The sequence below is a fragment of the Lutjanus erythropterus genome, chromosome 19 (genome assembly GCF_056507025.1).
Source record: "Lutjanus erythropterus isolate fLutEry1 chromosome 19, fLutEry1.hap2, whole genome shotgun sequence".
Lineage (NCBI taxonomy): Eukaryota > Metazoa > Chordata > Actinopteri > Lutjaniformes > Lutjanidae > Lutjanus > Lutjanus erythropterus.
In genome coordinates this window covers 6,781,945-6,803,760 of record NC_139335.1, presented here as the reverse complement: position 1 = coordinate 6,803,760, position 21,816 = coordinate 6,781,945, and the positions used below count along the sequence as shown (strand labels likewise).

General features: G+C 40.9%; 2 protein-coding genes across 2 annotated transcripts; one reads left to right on the top strand and one right to left on the bottom strand.

Annotated features, from left to right (window-relative positions):
• On the top strand, positions 1 to 3,944 carry LOC146309187 (coenzyme Q-binding protein COQ10 homolog, mitochondrial). The gene is made up of 5 exons (XM_084744949.1): positions 1 to 197; positions 1,575 to 1,727; positions 2,134 to 2,326; positions 2,445 to 2,546; positions 3,704 to 3,944. The coding sequence occupies exons 1-5, from the start codon at positions 94 to 96 to the stop codon at positions 3,854 to 3,856; spliced, it is 705 nt and encodes a 234-aa protein (XP_084601075.1). The 5' UTR covers positions 1 to 93; the 3' UTR covers positions 3,857 to 3,944.
• Positions 3,945 to 5,935: 1,991 nt separating this feature from the next.
• On the bottom strand, positions 5,936 to 21,083 carry mylk5 (myosin, light chain kinase 5). The gene is made up of 17 exons (XM_084743935.1): positions 20,636 to 21,083; positions 17,056 to 17,205; positions 15,773 to 15,925; positions 14,601 to 14,783; positions 14,129 to 14,164; positions 12,948 to 13,075; positions 11,189 to 11,342; positions 10,790 to 11,101; positions 10,604 to 10,712; positions 9,114 to 9,317; positions 8,801 to 9,018; positions 8,489 to 8,612; positions 7,979 to 8,131; positions 7,390 to 7,519; positions 7,225 to 7,312; positions 6,992 to 7,132; positions 5,936 to 6,481 (listed from the first exon to the last, which is right to left on the bottom strand). The coding sequence occupies exons 1-17, from the start codon at positions 20,769 to 20,771 to the stop codon at positions 6,276 to 6,278; spliced, it is 2,625 nt and encodes an 874-aa protein (XP_084600061.1). The 5' UTR covers positions 20,772 to 21,083; the 3' UTR covers positions 5,936 to 6,275.
• Between the last annotated feature and the right edge of the window lie 733 nt (positions 21,084 to 21,816).

The following is a 21,816-nucleotide window of genomic DNA, read 5'->3' as shown; positions in this document are numbered from 1 at the left end:
CTCATCAGACAGAACAAAGCCGGCCGCTGTCACCGAAAGACACCGACGTCTGTGTGAAAAAGCTGTCCTCGTTTTTTAAACCCAAACTTCAACATGACGAACAGAGCGACTCCTCTGCTGCTGAAGACGCTGCTGGAGGCGTCGGAAGTTCACTCTTCAAATATTTTGAGAGGAAACGCAAAAAGAGCGAATATCAGGTGAGTGATGAGGGACTTTCCTACAGAGATGAGCAGAGGGAGGCGAAATACTGAGCCAAGTTTAACTCACCTTGTTTTATCGTCACACGGTTATTAGATCAGACTAAAGATTTAATTTTGACCGGAGATATTTTGTAATTATGAGCTGGCGGTAAACTTATTTCCAGTGTTTGAGAAGTGTGTAAACGAAAGCAAACAAACAGGACACACTTCCCCCTCTTGTGGTCGACTGCTTGTGTTTCATTCATGAAGCTGCAGTTGGGTTTCCTCGATGACGATTAAAGCTTTAAGTTAAAGTCAGTATCATCATCAGTTTGTCTTCAGAAAAGTGTTATTGAAATCTTTACTCTCCCTTAAAATTTTATCACTTGTATATGAGTTGGTGCTCATGATATGACACAGTCCATGACAGGATGTTATCGCGATATTAAAAAGGAAAGGAAAGGACGACTTGAAAAAACTATTATGAAAGAATAAATTTAAATTTTCTATTTTCTTCTGAACTTCAAAGTTACTACAAGAAACTTTCATACTGTGTTGATTTTGGAGGCTGGTGCAGACAAAAGCAGTTGTGTTTCTACCGTAATAACCACAAAATATGATATAAAAAATAAAAATATCTACATAAAAATCTCTTCCTGGTTCTTCTTACCTCACTAACATATTACTCACTGTAACTCCTCCTCCTTATGTAGATCATATGGAAGCTTCAGTGTTAAATTGAGACTGTCTCATAACGAGTTAAAAACTCCATATAGTAGCTTTAAAGAGCTTCACCTTTCCTTCTTTAATAAAACAAAATAAAAGTAGCCCACCATGAACTAAGTATGTGCAAAATATTTGCATTAATCATGTATGTACTGTTGCGACACGAAAACAATGCTGCAGTCCTTTAGTAAAATAAAAACGGTAACGGTCTAAAAGTAATTAGGGCCAAACCATTTTGGAAAAATATCTGATTGCATATTATTGATTATTGATTTATTATTTTGACTGATATTGCAATGATCTGTACCATACAAATATGTTTTCTTAAGTCTGCAGAATGTAGAGGTGCAACTAATAATTATTTATTACTTAAGCTCACCCATACTGAATGCACAAAAATTACAGTTGATCCATCAGATGGCGCTCAAACCTGGAAATTGAGCCCTGTTTGACATTTTGAACCATGGAGTCATTTATTGAATAAGGGCAGGTCATTTGTTGCAGGGGTCTTATTGTTTTATTATTCAGTTTGTTTAGATTGTTTGTGCTTCTAAATAAAACCTCAACTGTTAATTATTAGTGATTTATTGAGTGTTATCATGTTTAACTATGATTTAAGAAAAATGCACAAAATTTCCAACCCTAAAATGTATAATTTCCTTCCCTCAGACGCTTGGCCTCCTGTGGGGCCCTGGTAGCGAGAAGGGCCAGCCTGCCTCTCGGCCCCGTCGCCCCGGTCATCACACCGAGCCGCAGCTTCATCAACCTGGCTGCTCCCATCAGCACCCGCAGGATGGAGTACACTGAGAGCCGGACGTTAGGGTGAGCAACATCAACTAACATGTCGAACACAACTGGAATCAGAAGACAACAAACCCCCGAAACAAAGCAATAGAGTTTTTGTTTATTTCACATCTGTGCAAAAAAAAAACATACTATTTTCATTTTAATACAATTTTTAATGAAAAGGACAATAATGATACAAAAAAGTAGGCATTTTCTTCAAATCATTCAGCCCTAATTTCAACGTTTACTTTCTCTTGTTTGACTAAATTATTTTAGATTTTGAACTATTATTCAGACAAACCAAGCAATTTGAAAGCTGGGATTTCTGACAGATTTCCAACAAAATATTTGATTGAGAAAATACTTTTCAGATAAATCAATAATAAAAACAATTGTTACAGTAGCTATATGTAGCAACGTCTTCATGTGACTGTATCCTCAGGTACACTCCAGAGCAGATGTACGATGTGGTGGCCAACGTGGATCAGTACCAGCACTTCGTTCCCTGGTGCAAGAAGTCTCGAATCGCCAAGGGACGAAATGGCGAAGTCCTGGCGGAGCTCGAAATAGGTTTCCCCCCCATCGTGGAGCGTTACACCTCTGAGGTCACCGTCGTCCCCAACCACAAAGTCAGGGTAAGTCCTTGTGGTGGTAACTCCAGGAAATAAGCATTACAAATACTTCAGGAGATGACTGAAAAAACAAATGAGAGGAATTAAATTTTAACAAAAAGGGTAATGTCTTTTGAAACAGGCCGTGTGCACTGATGGATCCCTCTTCAGCCATCTTGAAACAATATGGAGGTTTGCTCCTGGAGCCAAAGACCTTCCAGCCTCCTGCAAAGTGGACTTCTATGTAAGTGTATGAGATCGGGGTCGAATAATGTTGATAATGAAAGGAATAAAACGGCTGATCACGAAAGAATAAGCTGCCCATGAGTTGAGAGATCGCACACTAAAGGAGAGACTAATTCGTCTTTGATCCTGTACCATTTTGACAGGATTAGTGAGCAAAGGAAGTGCTGAGTAAAAATCTCATTATGGTCTAAATTTAGTCTGCAGTGACGTGTCCCCGGAGGCCTGAAGTAGCTGCCGGGGCAGGGAACAGTGTTAAAGAGCTGCTGACAGAAGTTTGACCTCGATAGTGGCTCAGATTACTTCAGGGTCAGCCAGGAAGTGGTTCGATTACAGTAGAACATGTTAAATAAGGAAGACGGATTATCAGTGAATATTTAAAGGGATAGTTGTAGAGGTTGTAGAGGTACTTATCTCTAGTCCATGTATTGCCTACAGTAGATGACAGTCACTTAAAAAAAACCCAATCAGTTTAAGTGTACGCTATATTCAGAATATTTTCACCATTTTATCTTGCAGGGTCTGATGTTGATGGATTTTTTTTTTTTTCACTTGTCTGGTCGGCAAGTTTTTTTTTCTGTTATGTTTAATCTAGGTTTGCAACATCTATAAAATATCAGAAAATAGTAGTTGACATCTTTAAATGTCTAGTTTTGTCAGTCCAGAACCCAAAGATATTCGGTTTAATGTGATAATAAACAGATGAAAGTGGAAAATCTCCATATTCCTGAGGATGCAAACCATCAGTCATCAGGTCTAAGTTTTAGTTTCCTTATTCATCAAATGCCTCTGCCAGACAACACAATATCATGAGGTGCAATTACTGCCATTTCTGGACTATTAATTATTTTTTACTTGGTTGAATTCTTAACAGTGATGAATTGATTGCCATTGATTAGTTGTTGTTTAAAATGAGGATATCAAAAGCAAAAACAAAACTCTGTATGAACAAACAAATCCCTTCTGCTATGTCCCTCTGCATTAATCTGTGTGATAGTTTGTGTTATTCTGTAAGTGATTTTAAAGCTTAGTTCGGATTCACCAGACCATGTTCTGCAACGCAAAATGACTATTTTTGCAAAAGTAGTTTGGTTAAGCGAGAGAGAGTGACATTTGTCTTTCTGACATGTTCATGTCTCCCTCTTGTGTCCTCTGAAGGTGTCATTTGAGTTCAAGTCTCTTCTGCACTCTCAGCTGGCCAGCGTGTTCTTTGACGAGGTGGTCAAGCAGATGGTCGGTGCCTTCGAGTCACGGGCGGCGATGCTGTACAGGAACCAGAAGGAGGCGCCACTGAGGAGGCGGTCAATGTGACTTTTCCATCCACGTCCACTTTTTTTTAACCAGACCCTGCTTTAACTACTATCCAGACTTGTCTCACACAGGAGGCTGGATCTTCTTTTTGTACTCACTCACATCTTATACTTGAGTTGAAACGCACATGGAATATACTTTATTTATCAGGCCACAAGCTAATTTATTTACTTTTGTACATATATTTATTTTAGGGATTTTATGGAAAGGAACAAATACATTGTTTTGAAATGTCACGTTCAACACAAAACTTTTATTTGTAAAATTGTGGGAAAATGTACAGACAAGTAACTCGTGAATGTAACATGTCAGTGAAATTAAAAAGCTCCTATTTTGGTAAACCTCTGTCCACGCGTCATTTATAGCATCCTTTCTTTCCCTTTTAAATATACTGTTTAATCTACAGCAGTGGACCTCAGAGCTGCGTCCTCCTTGTGGTGTTTGGAGCGTATGGAAAAAAAAAAAAGCATGTGCCTCCTGGAACAGTTGCATAAGCACAGTACCGGTGGCTGGAGGCCACAGTCAATATATCCTCCCATCCAGCTTTTCCACAACAACTAGTAGCTTTACTCAGCAGGTGGTTTTCATGTCAGGAAGCTTGTAAAAGGATGTGGCACTGGTTTCACAATTTGTGACTGTTTTAACAGCTCGAAGTACAAACTGGAAGCACAAGGTCCATAACTTTTGTTAGAATCATTGCTTCATCTTTGGACCCGGTTTGCTTCTTTTCAGGAGCAGAAAAAATCAGAGCAAAAGCACCGATAACATCATGTCTGGAATCCTGTTACTACCTGAAAATGTGAATGAAACGTTTGGGAGTCAGGTGCAGACATACAGACGAGACAAATAAGAGCTCATACAGTTCAAAGATATATGAGATGTTAGAGAGAGCAGTGTGTTTCATGACAACTATGCAATAAAGACCTACTTAAGCAGCTTGGCAAACAGCGTATTTGAGGCAGAGTCAGTAATTATGAGTGACTGATCTTTGAAGTTTTTTAATGACTTTCATGTCAGAACAAATTTCTTATGCTTTCATAAAGCACAAATATTATTTAATTCTCACAAAAATGGAAACAATATTTTAATTACTGATAATGATAGGCTTAAATATTGCAAAAAGTATGGAAGACATTTCAAACATTGAAAAGTGAAGTATATTTACTTTCAGTTTCTTCTAAGAAAAAAATCAACATAAATCTTTACATTTTTTCTTGAACCATGCTATGATACATAAATAATTAAATGCATCCAAGTCCAGATTAAAAGTGGTCTTCTGTCCTCAGCGTACTAACAATAACCACTTTAGCTTGTACCAGGAAGATAGTTAACTGTTGCGTCTCATCTCCAGGGCGTTGGTACTAATGTTTTAACCTGCAGACATAAAAATCAAGGAGATCTCACCAACCTTCCTCTGTCATGGAAACATTTCCCAAATGTTTGCTTGTATGACTCTGTGCATGGTCTGGCAAAACACACAAACTCATGAGTTGCTGACAAACCCCCCATTTCACCCACATGAAGGAAAACTAGCGTCCCAGACAGAGAAGAAGCTGCAAGACAAAAACTGAAAGTGGCTCCGAGAAACATTGGAGAAAATGCACATCCATAAACAAACAAACCACCACTGTGCACTTCATGACAAAATCCATGAGAGAAACACAAAAGACCCACATGATGTGTTGCGAAGGGATCATCTGAGTGCTGCCTGAACTCAGGGATTGCGCAAAAAGAAAGGCAGTAAAATGCATTTTTTAACTAGTACTACTACTTTTTTTTTTACTGTGCTCCAGCATCATGTTTAATTATTTTGATTTGAGAGGTGGTCAGTACAAATCCTGAGGTCTTTGCCATATATTACTTGATTCTGCTGTTTTGGTGCTGTTGAACCAAACCCCACTCTACGAGGACGTGTTTGTTCTCAAGACAGAGACCTCACATATGACTGACCTCATCCAATACCTGTATAACATGACACGCCCACTTTGGTTCCCAGGGAAAACCCGCTCAGTTAGGTGCTTGAACCAGAACATGTCTGGTTTCATGTTGGTGGATTCAAGAAACATCATTTCAGGCCTGTTTGCTTTTCAGAAGGATATCTCAGTTTATTCATTCCCCTCAGCCAAACTGAGAAATAAATTTGTGTTTGTAGTTGAAATATCATGTTGTTTATTACAGTGAAAAACCATATCTCAGTCCCATGAAGAAATATGAACCTTTATCTGTGCTTAATGCTCTGTAACAATATTCATCTGTTCATAAATTTTATACAATAATATATGTTTTATATATTTCCAGGATGTACAGTTATGTCCCTGTTTATCTTAAAATAAGAATTTACAATAGAGCCGTTCAAGGCACTCAAGAACTTTATGTTTATGCATTTCATCTCTGCGTACATACTGTAGATATAATGTGTCTACTCTTGAACAGTGAGTTTGGCAGAGCAGACTGCCTCCCCGTGGTCGTTGGTGGCTCTGCAGGTGTAAACGTTGCTGTCCTCTGGGCCGACTTTGGCCAGGATCAGGGTGCAGCGGCCGTCTTCCTCGTAGTCTATCTGCACCGTGGGCGACTCCAGCACAGGCTCTGTACCACACAGCCACACCACCTCTGGGTCGGGGTATCCTGCAAAGATGGACGGAAAGCGTGAGGACAGGGGTAAAAGGCGGAAAACTGCAGCAGGTTGTTTTTAAAGGAACAGTGTGTAGGATTTAGTGGCGTCTAGCAGTGAGCTCGCAGATTGCAAACACCTCGCCTCACTCTCCCCTTCCAAGTGTACAAGAACCAATGGTGGCTGGGAAAAAAATGGAGCCAGTGTTTGTTCTTGTAGAAACATGGCGGTTTTAACATGGCGGCCTCTGTGTGTCCTGTGCCCTCTGTAGATTGAAGGCTTATTCAAAGGTAGCACAAAAACAACAATTTGTATTTTCAGGTGATAATACTCTAATGGAACGTAATAATGAATATTTTATTCCATTTCCTCTAAATCTTACACGCTGGACCTTCAAGTCAAAGCAGTCTGACTTCAGTGCAGGTCTCAACCTACTTCTCTGCAACAAAATTACACAAAGAGGCACACAGGTGCTGCTTGAACTCTTGAATGAAAGTGATAAGAAGATAAGAAACAGTGTGGACCTGTGAGGTGACAGGAGAGACGGGCTCTAGATCCCTGAGGTACTGTGTGGTCCTCCAGAGTTAGGGTGAACTTGGGTGGCTCCTGCATCTTGCGCTCCAGTGACTGCAGGGCATGCTCTGCCTCGGGGCTCAGGGGCGAGTCTGGAACAAACGGGGAAGAAGAACGGAGTAGATGAAAGATGCCAGCGAGGTTAAACGGCTCTGATAAGATAATAAAAGAACGAGTGTCTTACCTTCTCCGGGGCTGGTAGGAGATCCAGAGCTGTCACCTTTAGACAGCAGAGCCATTCTCTTCAGAGCCAGCAGGGCCTTACCTGCTTTCTGTGTATCAATCAAATATCAGAAGTCAGGAGCAGAAAACAAAAACAACACTTCAAACTAAAAGAAAAACATGTCACCTTCCACTTCTGCCTGGCTAGAAACCTCTTCATCTTCTCCTTGGACAGATTCTTGGTGTTGGCGACATCTGCAGAGTCAAATGCTGCCATCCAAGGGTGAGCGAGTGCCTCTCCACAGGACATCCTCCGCCTGGGAAACACACAGAGGCAGTTAAGTAATCGAGTATAAATACTTCATTATTGTATTAAGTAGAGTTTTCCAGTATTTTCTGACAACTTTTTACTTTTACTCCCCACATGTTAACACAAACATCTGTACTTTGTTCTCATTACATTTTCAAAACAGGCTTGTTAATTTAGTAATAATGCATTTGTGGGAAATTATTGATTATTTCTCTTTGGCATCATTGCATGATGTCTTCCCAACATCAGGAGCAATTTCAACCCTAAATTAATGGGACAATAATTACATAAAAGATAAATTTCTTGTATCCATCACCGTATCAAATCCATCAAAGATGTGACAAGACAAAAACAACATAAAAGATGTAACATGACAAAAACAATGTAATAGGAAGAAAACAATGTAAGAAAATGAAAATAATGTAAATAACATAAATAACGTGCTATAGCATGTTTATGAAATCACCTGGAGTCCTTGTTGAGCAAAGAGCTGATGAAGTTTTTGGCCTCCTCTGTAATTTCATCAAAACTCTCCTCATCAAACTCCCACTGGGCAGCTGTGACCAAGGCCAGGGTCTCTGCATCGCTGTTACCCTGGAAGGGAGACTCACCACTCAGCCTGAGGAGAGAGAGAGACAGCCGGGTCATTAGACAGCAAGGACCGTTCTGACCTGCATCCACTAGGTGGCATTAAAAGTCAGTATTCAAACAACAGGCAGTTCTTGTTGCTCCATCACCACCAACACAGTCCTGATTGTGAGTTTTTATCAGGAGCTGCAGTTGATGGGAAAGCCCACCTCAAACTCTGAAAACTTTTTTGCTAAGCTAACGGGCTGTAGCTTTAGCTTAATACTGCACAGACAAGAAAATGCTTTTACATAACTCTCAGCAAGAAAGCAAATCAGGATGTTCTCCAAAATGTCAAGCTGTTCCTTTAACGTAGAAGGGGCGACGTTAGCGATCGTGTGTGACTCACAATATGTAACAGATGACCCCGATGCTCCACATGTCAGTGGCAAAACACACAGGCTCGTAGTTGATCACTTCAGGTGCCACAAACTCTGGAGTCCCGTGCATCACCTTCAGATCTGTGTTGCCATCTGTTAAACATAAACAGCATCATTTGGCATTAAAACATGCACTTGAATGAAAAGTAAATATTAGATAAATTTATTTATATAGGACATTTCATACACAAAGGCGACTGAAGGTGCTTTACAGAGTACACAGACACACACCCGAAAAACAAATAATAAAAAAAATATCATAAGAATTTCATTTCATGTACCAATCCTGCTGGCTAATCCAAAGTCAATGATCTTTATGGAGGTGCCGGTGGTGTCGACACACACAATGTTTTCAGGTTTGAGGTCCAGATGGATGATGTTCTGCTTATGCATGAAGGAGATCCCCTCCAGGATCTGCTGCATGTAGCGCACGCTGGCCGGCTCAGTGTGCTCAAAGTTGTCGTCCACGATACGTTCAAACAGTTCCCCGCCTGCGATACTGCAGACACACAAACCAGAGTGACAGCTTTTAGATTTCTTTGTGTGCGACCCCGTAAGAGTTCGACCGCTTTGTGCTTTCATGATGACACTCACAACTCCATGACCATGACCATCTCTGGCTTGTGATCATACGCGGCGAGGCACTGGACCAGTTTGGGGTGGTGGAGGTAGTTCATCAACTCAATCTCTTTACGCGCAGCCTCTCTCTCCTTGACCCGTCGGCCTTTGTAGAACTTCCCGGCGCACACACGTCCCGTCTCTTTGTGGGTCAGTTTGAACACCAGGCCGAACTTTCCCCTAATGAAGACACGAGTTTTGTCAGTTTTCTCTCTCAGTTCATCAAAAACCTCTTACCCGTAGAGCTATTTATTTTCTAGTATCTATTTTATTTTGCCATTTTGAGTGAGTCTACGGGTGTCTGCCGATATCGCCAAAACTCTGCAACTCAAACCAAAACAATCTAGATGGATAAATGGCACTACAGCTAAGAGGAAAAATATGTTTTTTTTTTCATTTTGGGTTGAAATGTCACTTTAAGGAAGTTGTGTCATCATAGATCTTGAGAAATGCAGTGTTTTGAAGTGAAACACAATTAGAGACTGACAGCAAAATCTAGAAAACAACCTTTTATCCGAGACATGAGATTCGAATACACTGCTGTCAACCAAAGGAAAAGAGCAGCACACATTTCTTGCTATTATTAACTGGAATCAGTGTTGCCAGGTTGGGTGGTTTTCCATCCATTTGGGCTATTTTGAGTCACATTGTGTGGATTAAAATGGGTTTGGGTGGGTGGACAAAATTTGAGCTGATTTATTGAAGTTTTCTTTCATTCCTTCTACATGAGATCATTTGACTCACAAATATCTTAATATATGTGAAGTTTTCCAGACATACGAATCCAAAAAGGGAAAACAGGACAAAGCAACACAGAAAAACGAAGCAAAAACAGAAAGACGTTCAATTAAACCATCGAACACATTTTAACAATGCTGAGTGCTGAGCCCTTAATGTAAAGGAAATATTTTGTCCAGACTTATTATTATGCTTAATATCATGTGCTATTTTACATTCATTCATTCATTCATTCGTTCATGTCATTGTAATTGCCAATATTACTTTTTATATTTTAGCTTACTTTTGTACTTATTTTTACTTCTATTGTTATTCTGTTAGGCACCATTTCTTTGCATTTACTCCTTACACACTCTACAGTTGATATTGATCATGAATTCATTTATATCGTTTATTATAGATAATATTTAGGTGTTTCACCAGTTTGGGAGGATTTTGAGCAGTTATTGGGCTGGAAGACATCAAACCAATCTGGCAGCACTGACTGCAACCACTAGTACCCTTAAACCTGCATTAGTGTACATCTGTTATTTTCTAGAGTAGAACCATGTCTCTACATGCATGTGATTTAATCCTCCTGATGTTGCACTTGGCAGGACCTCACCTCCTTCAGAGGACTAAGGCAAATAAAGGTTTCGTTCCCTTGAAATGTCAAATGTAAGTGCTTTCTGATGATGCTTGGAAAATCCTGTTTGAAGAAATTAACTTTGCTGCTAATGGATACTCACATTCCCAGTTTCTCCTGCAAATTGTAGTGATCTGTGACTTTGTGAGAGGTGTCGATGGTGACAGAGGTGTAGGTTTGAGGGGCCTCATCTTCTTGCGGTTTGCCTGAATCTGCAAGACACCATAGCTGAGATGTGAGCCTTGTTATGTTTGCCTTTATTTTCAAATTATAACCCCTATCAGCCCACCTTTCTGCTCCATCCTGACCACTGGTGACACTGGTCCTGGCTCGCTCACTCCCACTTCGTTGTAGGCACTCACTCTGAAACAGTATTCCTGCTGAGGCTGCAGCCCAGAGCTCACCCTGTAGGAGGTGCTCTTGCACTGAGCGGTGAGTTCGCGCCAGTCCCTGGGCTCAGCACGTCCTTGGTTCTTTACCTCGACCACGTAACCCAGGACGGCGCTGCCTCCGTCGTAGCAGGGGCCCGACCAGGACAGCACGAGGCTGGTGGCAGAGACGAGGGAGACCACGGGACAGGAGGCGGGAGGCTGTGGCCTCTCTGGTGGGATGAAGATGAGTAAAGTGATCAAGTAACTGCAAACTCACTTCACATGTTCCTGACTCTGTAGAGTGTTTGTTGTCTTACCTATGACAGACAAGGTGAGTGTGTGTTGTGCTGAGTTCTTGCGGTCCCTCACTACAACGGTGTAGCGACCTGTGTGCTGTGTTTTAGCCTCCGTTATAACCAATGTGCTGCTCTTGTCAGTGTTTTCTACCCACAGCTCTGGACCGTCCACTATCTGCAGGAGTGAAAAAGACAGGGGAAGGACGGTAAATGCTGAGAGACAGAGGAGACAAACAATGTTTTGGCTGAAAGCAGGGGTGGGTGATGCCAAAAAATTTGGTTTTGATCTGTTACCAGCGAAATGTCATAACGTCTGAATATATTACCATCAAATAATGTTCCAAACGTGTCATTTCTTTGTTATCACTTAATCACATGCGTGTTTAAACATACAACAGTTTTTAAAGGTAATGCATAATCACTGTGCGTGTGCACACAACAGCAGCAGAGGTGCAAATATTGCACCACTAAGAAGTATGTTCATGTGTCCAGGATGTGAAGGATCTCTTTTTTAGTATTGATCATACTGTACAGACACTGTATCGACACTCAAGTCAAGACTTTGCATTGGTAGTGTTAATCTGGCTGCACACGCTGATATTCTGCCATAAAGGAAAGAACGTCCTGCATTTCTCTAAATCAATCACAAACATTTTGGGTGGTGCTAAGTCCAGGATACAGCGACCGGTTTCTCTGCAAAATATCCCTGGGGCAAACTTTGCTCATGGGGAGGCAAGTCTGGGCATTAAAATCCCTGCAAAAGAAAATAAAATAGCTGCTAGCTTGTTTAATTTTGTTCCAGGGGCTAATTTTCATGATATCTTGGAGGTTGTTGTTTCTTGCAGGCTTTGAAAACATAGATAGCAGATGCCACAATGCCGTCTGAAACCAAGCAAGTAATGGCAGGCTTATAGCTGCAGTGTGCATCTGATGAGTCAGACTATGGTAGCACCGATAAGTTAATTCATACAAACTTGTCACCTTTCAGGGAAATTTGCTGTTTTGAAACTGAAACAGGTCACCTGCATGTTTCATACACATCTAAAGAAATATTTTTTTTAGAGTAGAGTTGGTCAAGAGCCTGGCTGCTCAGAGCAACTTCCATAAACACAGTGGAGCTCAAACAGCTGATGTGGCTGTGTGATGGATGCACGTGCATCGACTGTCAACAAAAGGCAGCATGCACCCACAGCCAATCGATTCGCTAGTCACAGTGCAACGGGAGCTCAGACTGCCAGTCTGTGACCTGTGGAAAAAGTTGGAACAAAGTTGCAACAGGTGGTCTGAGGTAAGAGATCAAATTGGAGAAAACAAGATCCGTTAGCAAGCTAACCAACATTGTTAACTTCCAGCTCATTTATGGAGAACAGTGGCAGCAACCTGGATATAATGAAGGAAGTCGCAATCTGTCTCTTACTGCAGCAGACAATAAATAAATGTTTTGTGTACAATATGTAATGCATGCATGAACTCTTGTTAAACACAGAAGAAAACAGGGCAAAAATGATTTTTCAAGGAATTTATCACTGCTAGTTTTTACCATTGAACATGTCAGATACATTGGTAAACAGAGCGGATAAATTAGGCAGATAAATTCATTTTGCTAACTACCATCACTAAGTAATATTAGTGTTAATAACTATTTATTCTAATAGCAAGTAATCCTTAAAGTCATAAAAAATGGGCATTTAGAGACTTATTTTGAGTAGACTCCCCGACTCTCCCTGCCCACCCCTGGTAGAAAATGGGTATTTTGTAAACCAGCCTTAGATTACAACACCTGTTCTTTGTTTCGGATCCAACACGCCACAACAGGAGGACTGCCGGTGAAAAAACACGTCACCCGGGCGGTCTGTCCCACCTCCACCTTGAGGTGCTGCGGGGGGTTTTTAAAATGTAACGCTGGACCTGTGAAGACAAAACAAAGTGAGTGTTTTGTCTCAGACACTGGCTGCTTTGTTCGAGCTGAGGGCCCCAAAAACATCACTGGAAGGAAACTATATCCAGCGTGGTGTGTGAGAGATAAAGACAGAGGGACGGAGACAGTGTCTGGTCGTGGGATGGGATTATGTGATCTGTGGTTTGTGCAGGACAGACTGGAAGAGTATGACTTCTCCTGAGACCCTTATTATTGTTGCACCCTGCACAGTAGCGTGTCTCAAGTGGAAACAAGTGAAAAAACACAGATGACCTACCCCACACAAGCACAACCAGTCCTTGTGCAATCAACTGTGTTGAACAATGTTAAACTAGTCCACCTGTTCTTTAGAGATCCCGGTTCCATAACATGTTTCACACTATTTACTTAACAAATATCCTTAAAGGAAGCAAACAAAGGACTAACATTTGTCTGTACTGTATCCTACAGTTATATAATGGCACCATGCATTTACAGTAGACCAGAAAACTCCATATATGAGCTGAAGCTAATATCACCCCTCACACTATCAATATTCAAATACTGTGGCATCAGGATGGTGAATTTGACTAGAGACAATCTGATAAAATTGAATGGCTTTAGTATCTACAGTTTACCTTCTGCCGCTCCGTCTCTACCAATAACTTATATCTAATTCATAAACCATAAACAGAGATAAGCACCATAAAAACATTACTGCATATCCCATGCACTCATGACAGACATTCAGACCTCATTATTAGAGCTTTTCATGCTTTTATTGTTGCAGCCTACACCCTCAGGTAAAGTTCCCCTGTGTATGGGAGCATAATAGCTAAAAGCACCACATTATGACGAGAACAAAGGCTAAAAAAGAGGCAAACCACAACAGCATCAGAAGCTTCTCTCTCACACAAAAAACAAACTAACTGGAAAGTTACGTTAACAGGAGGAAACAAAATTAGACTGGGAGCAATGAGAGATGAGAGTGAAGTGAAGGATGGAAAGACAGGTGCATTGCTCGGTCATATTACAGAGATACTGAATAAAAAAATGATTCTCACCTGTCCCAGAGTTGGCCCTCTTCTTTGGGACGACTTCTGCAGAGACAGATGAAGTGCAGGTAGGTTTTAGTTGGTGAGGATAGAGGTGTGGCTCTGCTCCTCTGTTCTATATGGCTGTCCATTTACAGAGCTGAACTGTGCACTGTCCACTCCCCTACATGGTGCTCACTTGGGACTAAGAACCTTTAGTTGGTGTATCAAAACTCTACAGTTGTTGTGGAGGTGGAAGCTGTGCATAATTGACAACCAATCGTACAAGGAGTGGAAATGATGCGCTTCCTGCTCATGTAAAAATACAACATGGATATCCTGAAGAGGTTAAAACAATGGCAAAGAGGCAAAGATATTTTCTTGGCATGAGGAAGGAAGCTGGGCTGTATATATTGTTATGAGAAATAAATTGACCCCTAAAATGGTCAAAACTGAACGAGTCCTTTGTATTTATGTGTGAAATGAATCATTATGTGATTACCTCTTGGAGATGAGACTGGGCTAAGCTTGTCCAAGCTTGTCGGGGAGGTAGAAATAGATCCCCTGGACTTCTGCAGTTCATGTTTGGGAGACTGTGGCGACCTCCCATTCGCCACGATGCTCTTGGATGCAGAAGTGGGGACGTCTGAGATGCGATTCTGCACACCGAAGATAGTTTCAAAATCTGGAGTGGTTTTCAAAAAGAGGAAATGGAGAAAAGGCAATAGAATATCAGAAATGAAACTACCTCCTACTTATTGTGTGGTCAGAGTAAATAACGGAATAAATATTTAATTAAATGAGGAACCCTGCATTATACCTTGCACGAGATAGAGTTTATAATTGTGTTTGATCTGAGGACACTAACTGCTGAAGTTTTGAAAGTGAAATTCTTTCTCATTCTTGCTGGATATACGACTTCAGCTGCTCAACAGTCCAGAGTCTCTGTTGTTGTATTTTGTGCTTCATAATGCACCACACATTTCCAATGGGAGACAGGTCTGGACTGCAGGAAGGTCAGTCTGGTACCTGAACTCTATTTTTACGAAGCCATGCTGTTGGAACACATGTGCAAGGAGTCTTGGCGTCATCTCGCTGAAATAATCAGGGACGCCTCTGAAAAAGACATCATCCGGATGGCAGCATGTGTCGCTCCAAAACCTGCAGGTGCCTTTCAGCTTTAATGGGGCCTTCACAGATGTGACAGTTACCCATGATGCCATGGGCACTAACACACCTCCATACCATCACAGATGCTTTTAAAGTTAGCTGGAAACAATCTGGATGGTCCTTTTCCTTTTTACAACATTGATGACTTCCAAAAACAATCCTTCTCTTTGCATTGTAGAGTCTTAACTTGCATTTGTGGATGCAGTGACAAACTGTGTTTACTGACAGCAGTTTTCCAAAGCGTTCTTGAGTCCATGCAGTATATTTTATATAATCTGGAGTTTTAAATGCAGTTTTTTATGCAGTGCCTCCTGAGGGGTCCAAGGTCACAGATATTCAATGTTGGTTTTCAGCTTTGCCCCTTACATTCGAAGATTTTTCTTATTTATGTTTTACACAGTGTCCCAGCTTTTTTTGGGAACTGGGGTCATTAATTATTTCATAGACTTGAAAGATGTCTGCCTCTAATATCCACAATGGAACTGTCTCCAGTGTCTCTCTCACCTCTGACAAACACAGCGGCGCAGCAGGATGTCTTCCCGGCGCTGTTTTCTGCTAAGCAGGTGTACGCCCCAGCATCTTCAGGTAAAGACTCCCTCACCACAAAGCTCACCTCCCTGCCATCGAAGGACGGATTCCCAAAACGGGCCACTTCACCTGCCCATAGGAGTAAACAAACAAACTAGAAACACTCTCTCCTACAAGTGATACGGGTAAGAACGTACAACGAAGAGAAAGCATGAGAAAGGAAAGGCTGACAATAGTGCCGGAAACAGGAGGAAAAAAATAATGTTAACCTCTTGACCTCTGTTGTGGATCTATCACTGCACATGCTTGGTCCATGGCCAGGCATTGTTCAAACCCAATCTTTGGATCTTTGAAATATAATTAACATCCTTAAGTCTCCAAAATACCCAGTATGTCTGGCTGTGTTATGGGCAATGTGTAGATTCACTGCGAATGTGTCCATTTCATGTGTAAGTACAAAGTGATGAATGTTGTGACAAAGTTTAGAGTCATTTTAGGTAAAGTTTAAGGGTTCAAAAGGTTAATTGATACAAACTACAAACTAGAAGAGTGCAGGAAAACAATATTTAGATGTAACCCTTTTGTAGTCGCCAACATTTTGATTAGTAACTGTAATTTAACTACATATTATTTTGGTCAGTGTAACAGATTGTAATCACATTTATTTATTTATTTAATTTAATTACATGTAAGAAGTTACTCTACATTAATGCTAGTATCCTATTATGCTATTGTGTAAAAAGTTGTAATAATTAGAGTGTGAATTCTTGACATGACATTGACCTTTGATCACCAAAACCCTGAGTCCTAGTGAAAATTTGTGCCAAGTTTGAAGACATTCCCTCGAGGCGTTCTTGAGATATCACCTTCAGGAGAAAGCAACAGACGTGAGGTCACTGTGACCTCAAACTGTGAAACTTCGACAATGAACCACCAAAATCTATTTACTTCATTAACTTCACTCTTGAGTCCAACTGGTCATTTTGCCAAGTCTGAGGAAATTCCCTCAAGGCATTCTTGAGATATCATTTTCACAAGACTGGGATGACCTGAAAACACAGCACCGCCCGATGGAGATAATAACCTGCTTTAAATTCACATGAGTCCTTGCTGCTGTTGTTTATTTAATGTATAAAAAAAAGTAAATTAATTTTAGAAGCTGCTACATTACTTTTATTTTCAGTGACTGTATCAGGACCGAAGGGTTTGGATCAACATTCGACCCTGAGATGCATCAGTGTAAATAGTCCCTGGCTCACCATTGTGCAACCACGACACTTTGATTGGCTGACTCCCGGTGACAACGCCCCGCAGTGTGATGTCATTTCCTTCGTCTATGCAGCAGTCCTCCAGGGGCTCTATGAAGACGGGTGGATCCAGGCGTTTACAAGAGGAGAGGCTGCGAGGCCCTGGATATGGAGGAGACGAGGTGGAAAGAGTCAGATACAGAAAACATGAGCAACACATTAATTATGAAAGGGTTGCAATAGAAAGTGTTGAGAAACTTCACATTTTTGCATGTGGATGACAGTCAGCACGCCCCCAGGGAACCACTGTTATATCATCCACCAGACTCCAGTGGCAAAATCGGTTGGTTCTGCAAGGTAAAACCACTGATTTTGCCAATGGAGTTTGGTGAGTTTGGAGAGAAGATTATATAATGGTGGTCTTCCGCTCTGTTGGACGGTAAAGTATGTTTTGCTATTGACCCTGTCCACAAAACTACTCCTGCTGCTTCACTTTACTCTTTTATTCCTCTCAGCCTTTCTCCATTTCATTTCAGTCTTCAGTATAGCAAATATCTATAATGCAACTTTTGACTAGAAATGTTATTATAGGTTTTACATTAATTAACACACCAAAGTACTGCATTATCACACTGAGACTCTGTGGCCTTGTCTTATTTGCAGTAAATACTTAATCGCTTGAAATAACACCTGTTAGAAATGTTCCATTCGCTCATCTACCATAACAGCTAACACAATTTCTTTTCTCTTCTCTTTTTCTGTTCTTCCTTTTCTCTCATGTTAAGTTAAACATCACGAGTTTAGGTCAACATTGCCCAGAAAACCACAGCACAGATATCGGTCCTCTGCCTTAAAGGGACAGTTTACTCTTTTCTCTCTTATCTGTAGAGCCATCTGAATTGTTTTGGTGTGATTTTATGAGTTTTGGAGATATCAGCTGTAGAGGTGTCTGCCTCTTCCTAAATATAATTGAACTGGATGGCACTTGACTTGTGCAGTTTGTTTCCACAGAGTACAGGAAATATATGCCTGTATGAGTGCACATGTTGCTTAAATCCAAACATGTTTAAATTCTGTTAACTGGTCTGTCATTTCCTATTATGTGTTAGCATCAAGCTATATGGTTGCAGCAGTTATGATACATCCTATTAACCTCAGAAGTCGGGGCTGTGTATGACATCACACCTAAGTTGGCAGCGTTCCAAAAACAAACAAGTCGGAAAGTCCAAAAAAAAAAAAAAAAAAAAAGAAGAAAAAAGTAAACAGGTCACCGTTTTTGCCAGAGCTGGAGTATTTTGCACATACAAACACTGTTGCAACATGTCCACAGCTGGACGTTGGGCTGCACTGTGTGTACGACTGATTTAATGAGACGTAAATAAAGACAGAAGTGCTCATAAACAGTATGTACTACTTACAACTTTCACTACTGTTGATGCGCAGGGCAGCCATGAATTGAAAATCTGACTTCCCAGTACAAATGGAACAAACCGTTATGCTAGCTATAGCATAATGGCAGTTATGCTAGCTATATTGGTTTTAAGCATTGTGCTATACTATATAGTTGATTGAACACACTTTTGTAACTTTAATTCTGTGATTTGAATGTGTTTTTCTTTTGTGTAGTTTAGTTTCACAGTACTTTCATTTTGGAGGCAGTGAATAAACAGCCCGAAGCTGGAGGCCTTTGTGTCTCAACTGTTTACTTTTCTGCCAAACTAAACACCATTGTTCAGAGAGATCAGAATAATAAGTGAAAAAAGTGTGAAGTCTGCATATTTGAGAGGCCGAAGCAGCATTTTCTGACTGAAACTGAAAATAATACTTTAGCAATTAACTGATTATCAAAATAGTTCAATAGTTTAACTTCTTTTCACCACGTGACTGACATGGCATTTTACTTTCTCCTGGCAAGCAGGAATCCTTACTGATGACCCAAACATAGTCTTATCCTAAACCTAACCAAGTAGTTTTTGTGCCTTAACGTAATCAAACTGTGACTGTTTCACAGAGTTGATCATGTGTTTAAAAGGCTTCTTGGCCTTACGAAGCTTAAGGGCATCTTGTGGTTCAATATGAGACGCTTATCGTTGGTGTGTGACAAGTTGGAGTCAGAACATGTTTGAACACTTACTTTAAAAAACGTAGTTCGTGTTACCTGGAAGAACAAATGATACTTTAAATGTGTCAGTTTCACTGGAATCAGCTTGAAATTCATAAATTAAAAATCAGCCGTGCAGACTGTGACTAAGGACTTTCACCTACCTGCTATTACAGCGGACTATGTAGAAATATTGCGTAAAAGTGGACCAAAACTGGTTTTGTATTGTAATAGAGTGTAAAGCCATTCACAGTGAACTAATTATGGTTTACAAAAACAACTTTTAGCCGGTGTTTACGATGCTGAATTATTCTCTGTAAAACCTGATGTTTGAGGATAACCAGACTGCTGGTCACAGAGGGATGGACTTTCACACACGTCTCACATCTTGACTCTCTGACCTTATTTTGTTTGCTTTTTTTTTTTTTTTTTTTTTTTACAAGGCTTACCGACAACTTAAAGCTTTTATTAGCAGGTCAGTGACCTCAGTCATGACTCAGCAGAACTAAAGGCTCACAGGCTGCTCTGAAAACCTGTTGAAAGTGAAACATTCAACACACTTGCCATCTGACAGACAGATGTGTGCGATAACATCTGCACAAAGACAACTTACGCTGAAGTAATATCATTAATCAGATGTTTGACATGTAGACAGACGCATCATGAATATCTAGCCAAAAGCTTAAGGTGTGCTTGTTTCTTTTGCACCAAAACTTTGAACTACAATTTTAAAATGTGAGACATTATTAACTTTAAACGTACACTTAAATGGGTTTAAATTTTAACATAGATGACTTTTTGAGATGGGTTGAGAAAAATAATGAAATTCCTCAAAGAGAATTATGGAACAGACTGCAACCCAGTTGAGTTTTATAACGTCTCTTCTTTCTTTCCCTTCAGTTGATCTTTTTTTTTTCTCAAAGGACGAATTAGAGCTTCTCTTCCAAGGCTAACTGCTAACTAACTTCTTAGCTGGCTGACAACCAATGCAGTGTTGTTGTTTTTTTACTGTTTAGCTAACAAACAAGAACAAAATTTGGGTTAAAGTAATCTTTGTTGTTGCAACCCAGCCTTATGTTTTCAAATGAACCCCTGCAATTTCACAGCAAAAGTCACTAGTTTATATTAATATACACAGAAAAACATGAGAAAGGAAGTGTGCTCTCAAGTTTGAAGTAATTTGTTGGTCAGTGTGGACTGACATGGAAGTGAAAGGTCCCTCAAACATTAATAAACTTGGGGACAAAAACATAACACCGGATATTAACTTTAAAGGCAACAAACTTGGAGTGAGTGATCTCAGTTTCTGTGCTCACACCAGGAGAAAATATAAACAGATTTGCTGTGCACCAAACTGTGATCAGGAAGCATCACCATGTTCTGACTTGTCCATTTAAATGCTGACATTAAAAACCTGGTAAATACTACCAGTTGAGCTCTACACACCCTGAAATAATTAATCCCCTCTCTGCTCTCTGCTGCAGCTCCTACCTGTGTCAGTACATTTGTCTGAAGTCCTGGTGTCAGTAGTTCCTGTCCCGGTCCCCGGTGCAGGCGACGCACTGCTCGGCTTGATGTGCATCCTAAAGGTTGACACATAACGCTGCTTGCTGCCATCACCATTCATTTCTGTTGTCTGTGCACGCACCAACTACTAATAATTCACACAGTCATTTCCCAAGCTGATTATCACACTTCCTCTCTCTGTCACTGCTGCGTTTGGGCCCCTTGCAGCTTGATCTTCTGTAAAAAACAAGCCTCTTGTCTCCCTCTCTGCTCAGCCGGTGCAGCTCTGTTCTCACTCCTCACACTTCTCTGCACATGTTCAGGCCCTCTTGTCTCACCCTCCCCTGATCAACACTAACTCCACCCTACATCACAAATCTTTCTCTTTTACTTCTCAGGCTTCCTCTTATCTCTCTCAAGTCACTCTGCTGCCAGATCCCCCCACCCACTCCTCTCACCCTGGTCTTTATGGTCATGCCTAATAGACACACCACACATAAAAACACATAAACAAGGAAGGACAGAAAGGGGGATTGTGGGAGGAAGGGGTTGGGCTTATCTACCCACCCAGCCAAAGGTCGTATTGTGTGGTGTTTGTTGAATGCGCTGCCGTTTATCGATTTCACTGTTTGCTCTCTCACTTATCAATGCTGCCTCTGAACTTTGTGATGCCTGTGGACTGTAAACTGTGATTGTGAACAACAGGCTCGTAAATCCTGTGTGGCCTCTGGTACAGTATATCCCAGCACACACATGGTGGCCGTTTCCAGGGCAACAGCGTCACTTCAGCAGATCCACCTGCTGTTATAGTAACCTCACCCTGAGAAATGAAGGTGCTAACTAGAACCATAAAGGGCTCTTCAGCTTGTCCCTTTTTGTTTCCTGGTTAAATCCCTTCCCTCAAACCCAACATACCTTAGTTCAACTCAGAACCCTGTATCAGAGGTTACAAACAAGAACCCTTTTATAGTGTGATAGCTCCACCCAGAACCCTCTCTGGGGGTTCTATCCAGAATCTTTCCAACTCCTAAGGGTGCTAACAAGAACCCACCCAGGGGTATCTACCAAGGACCATTTCATATCCCAAGGATTTTATCTTGAACCCACGCAGGGCATTCTCAGGAGAACCCCTCTATATTCCAGGTGTTTTATCTAGAATCAGGGGG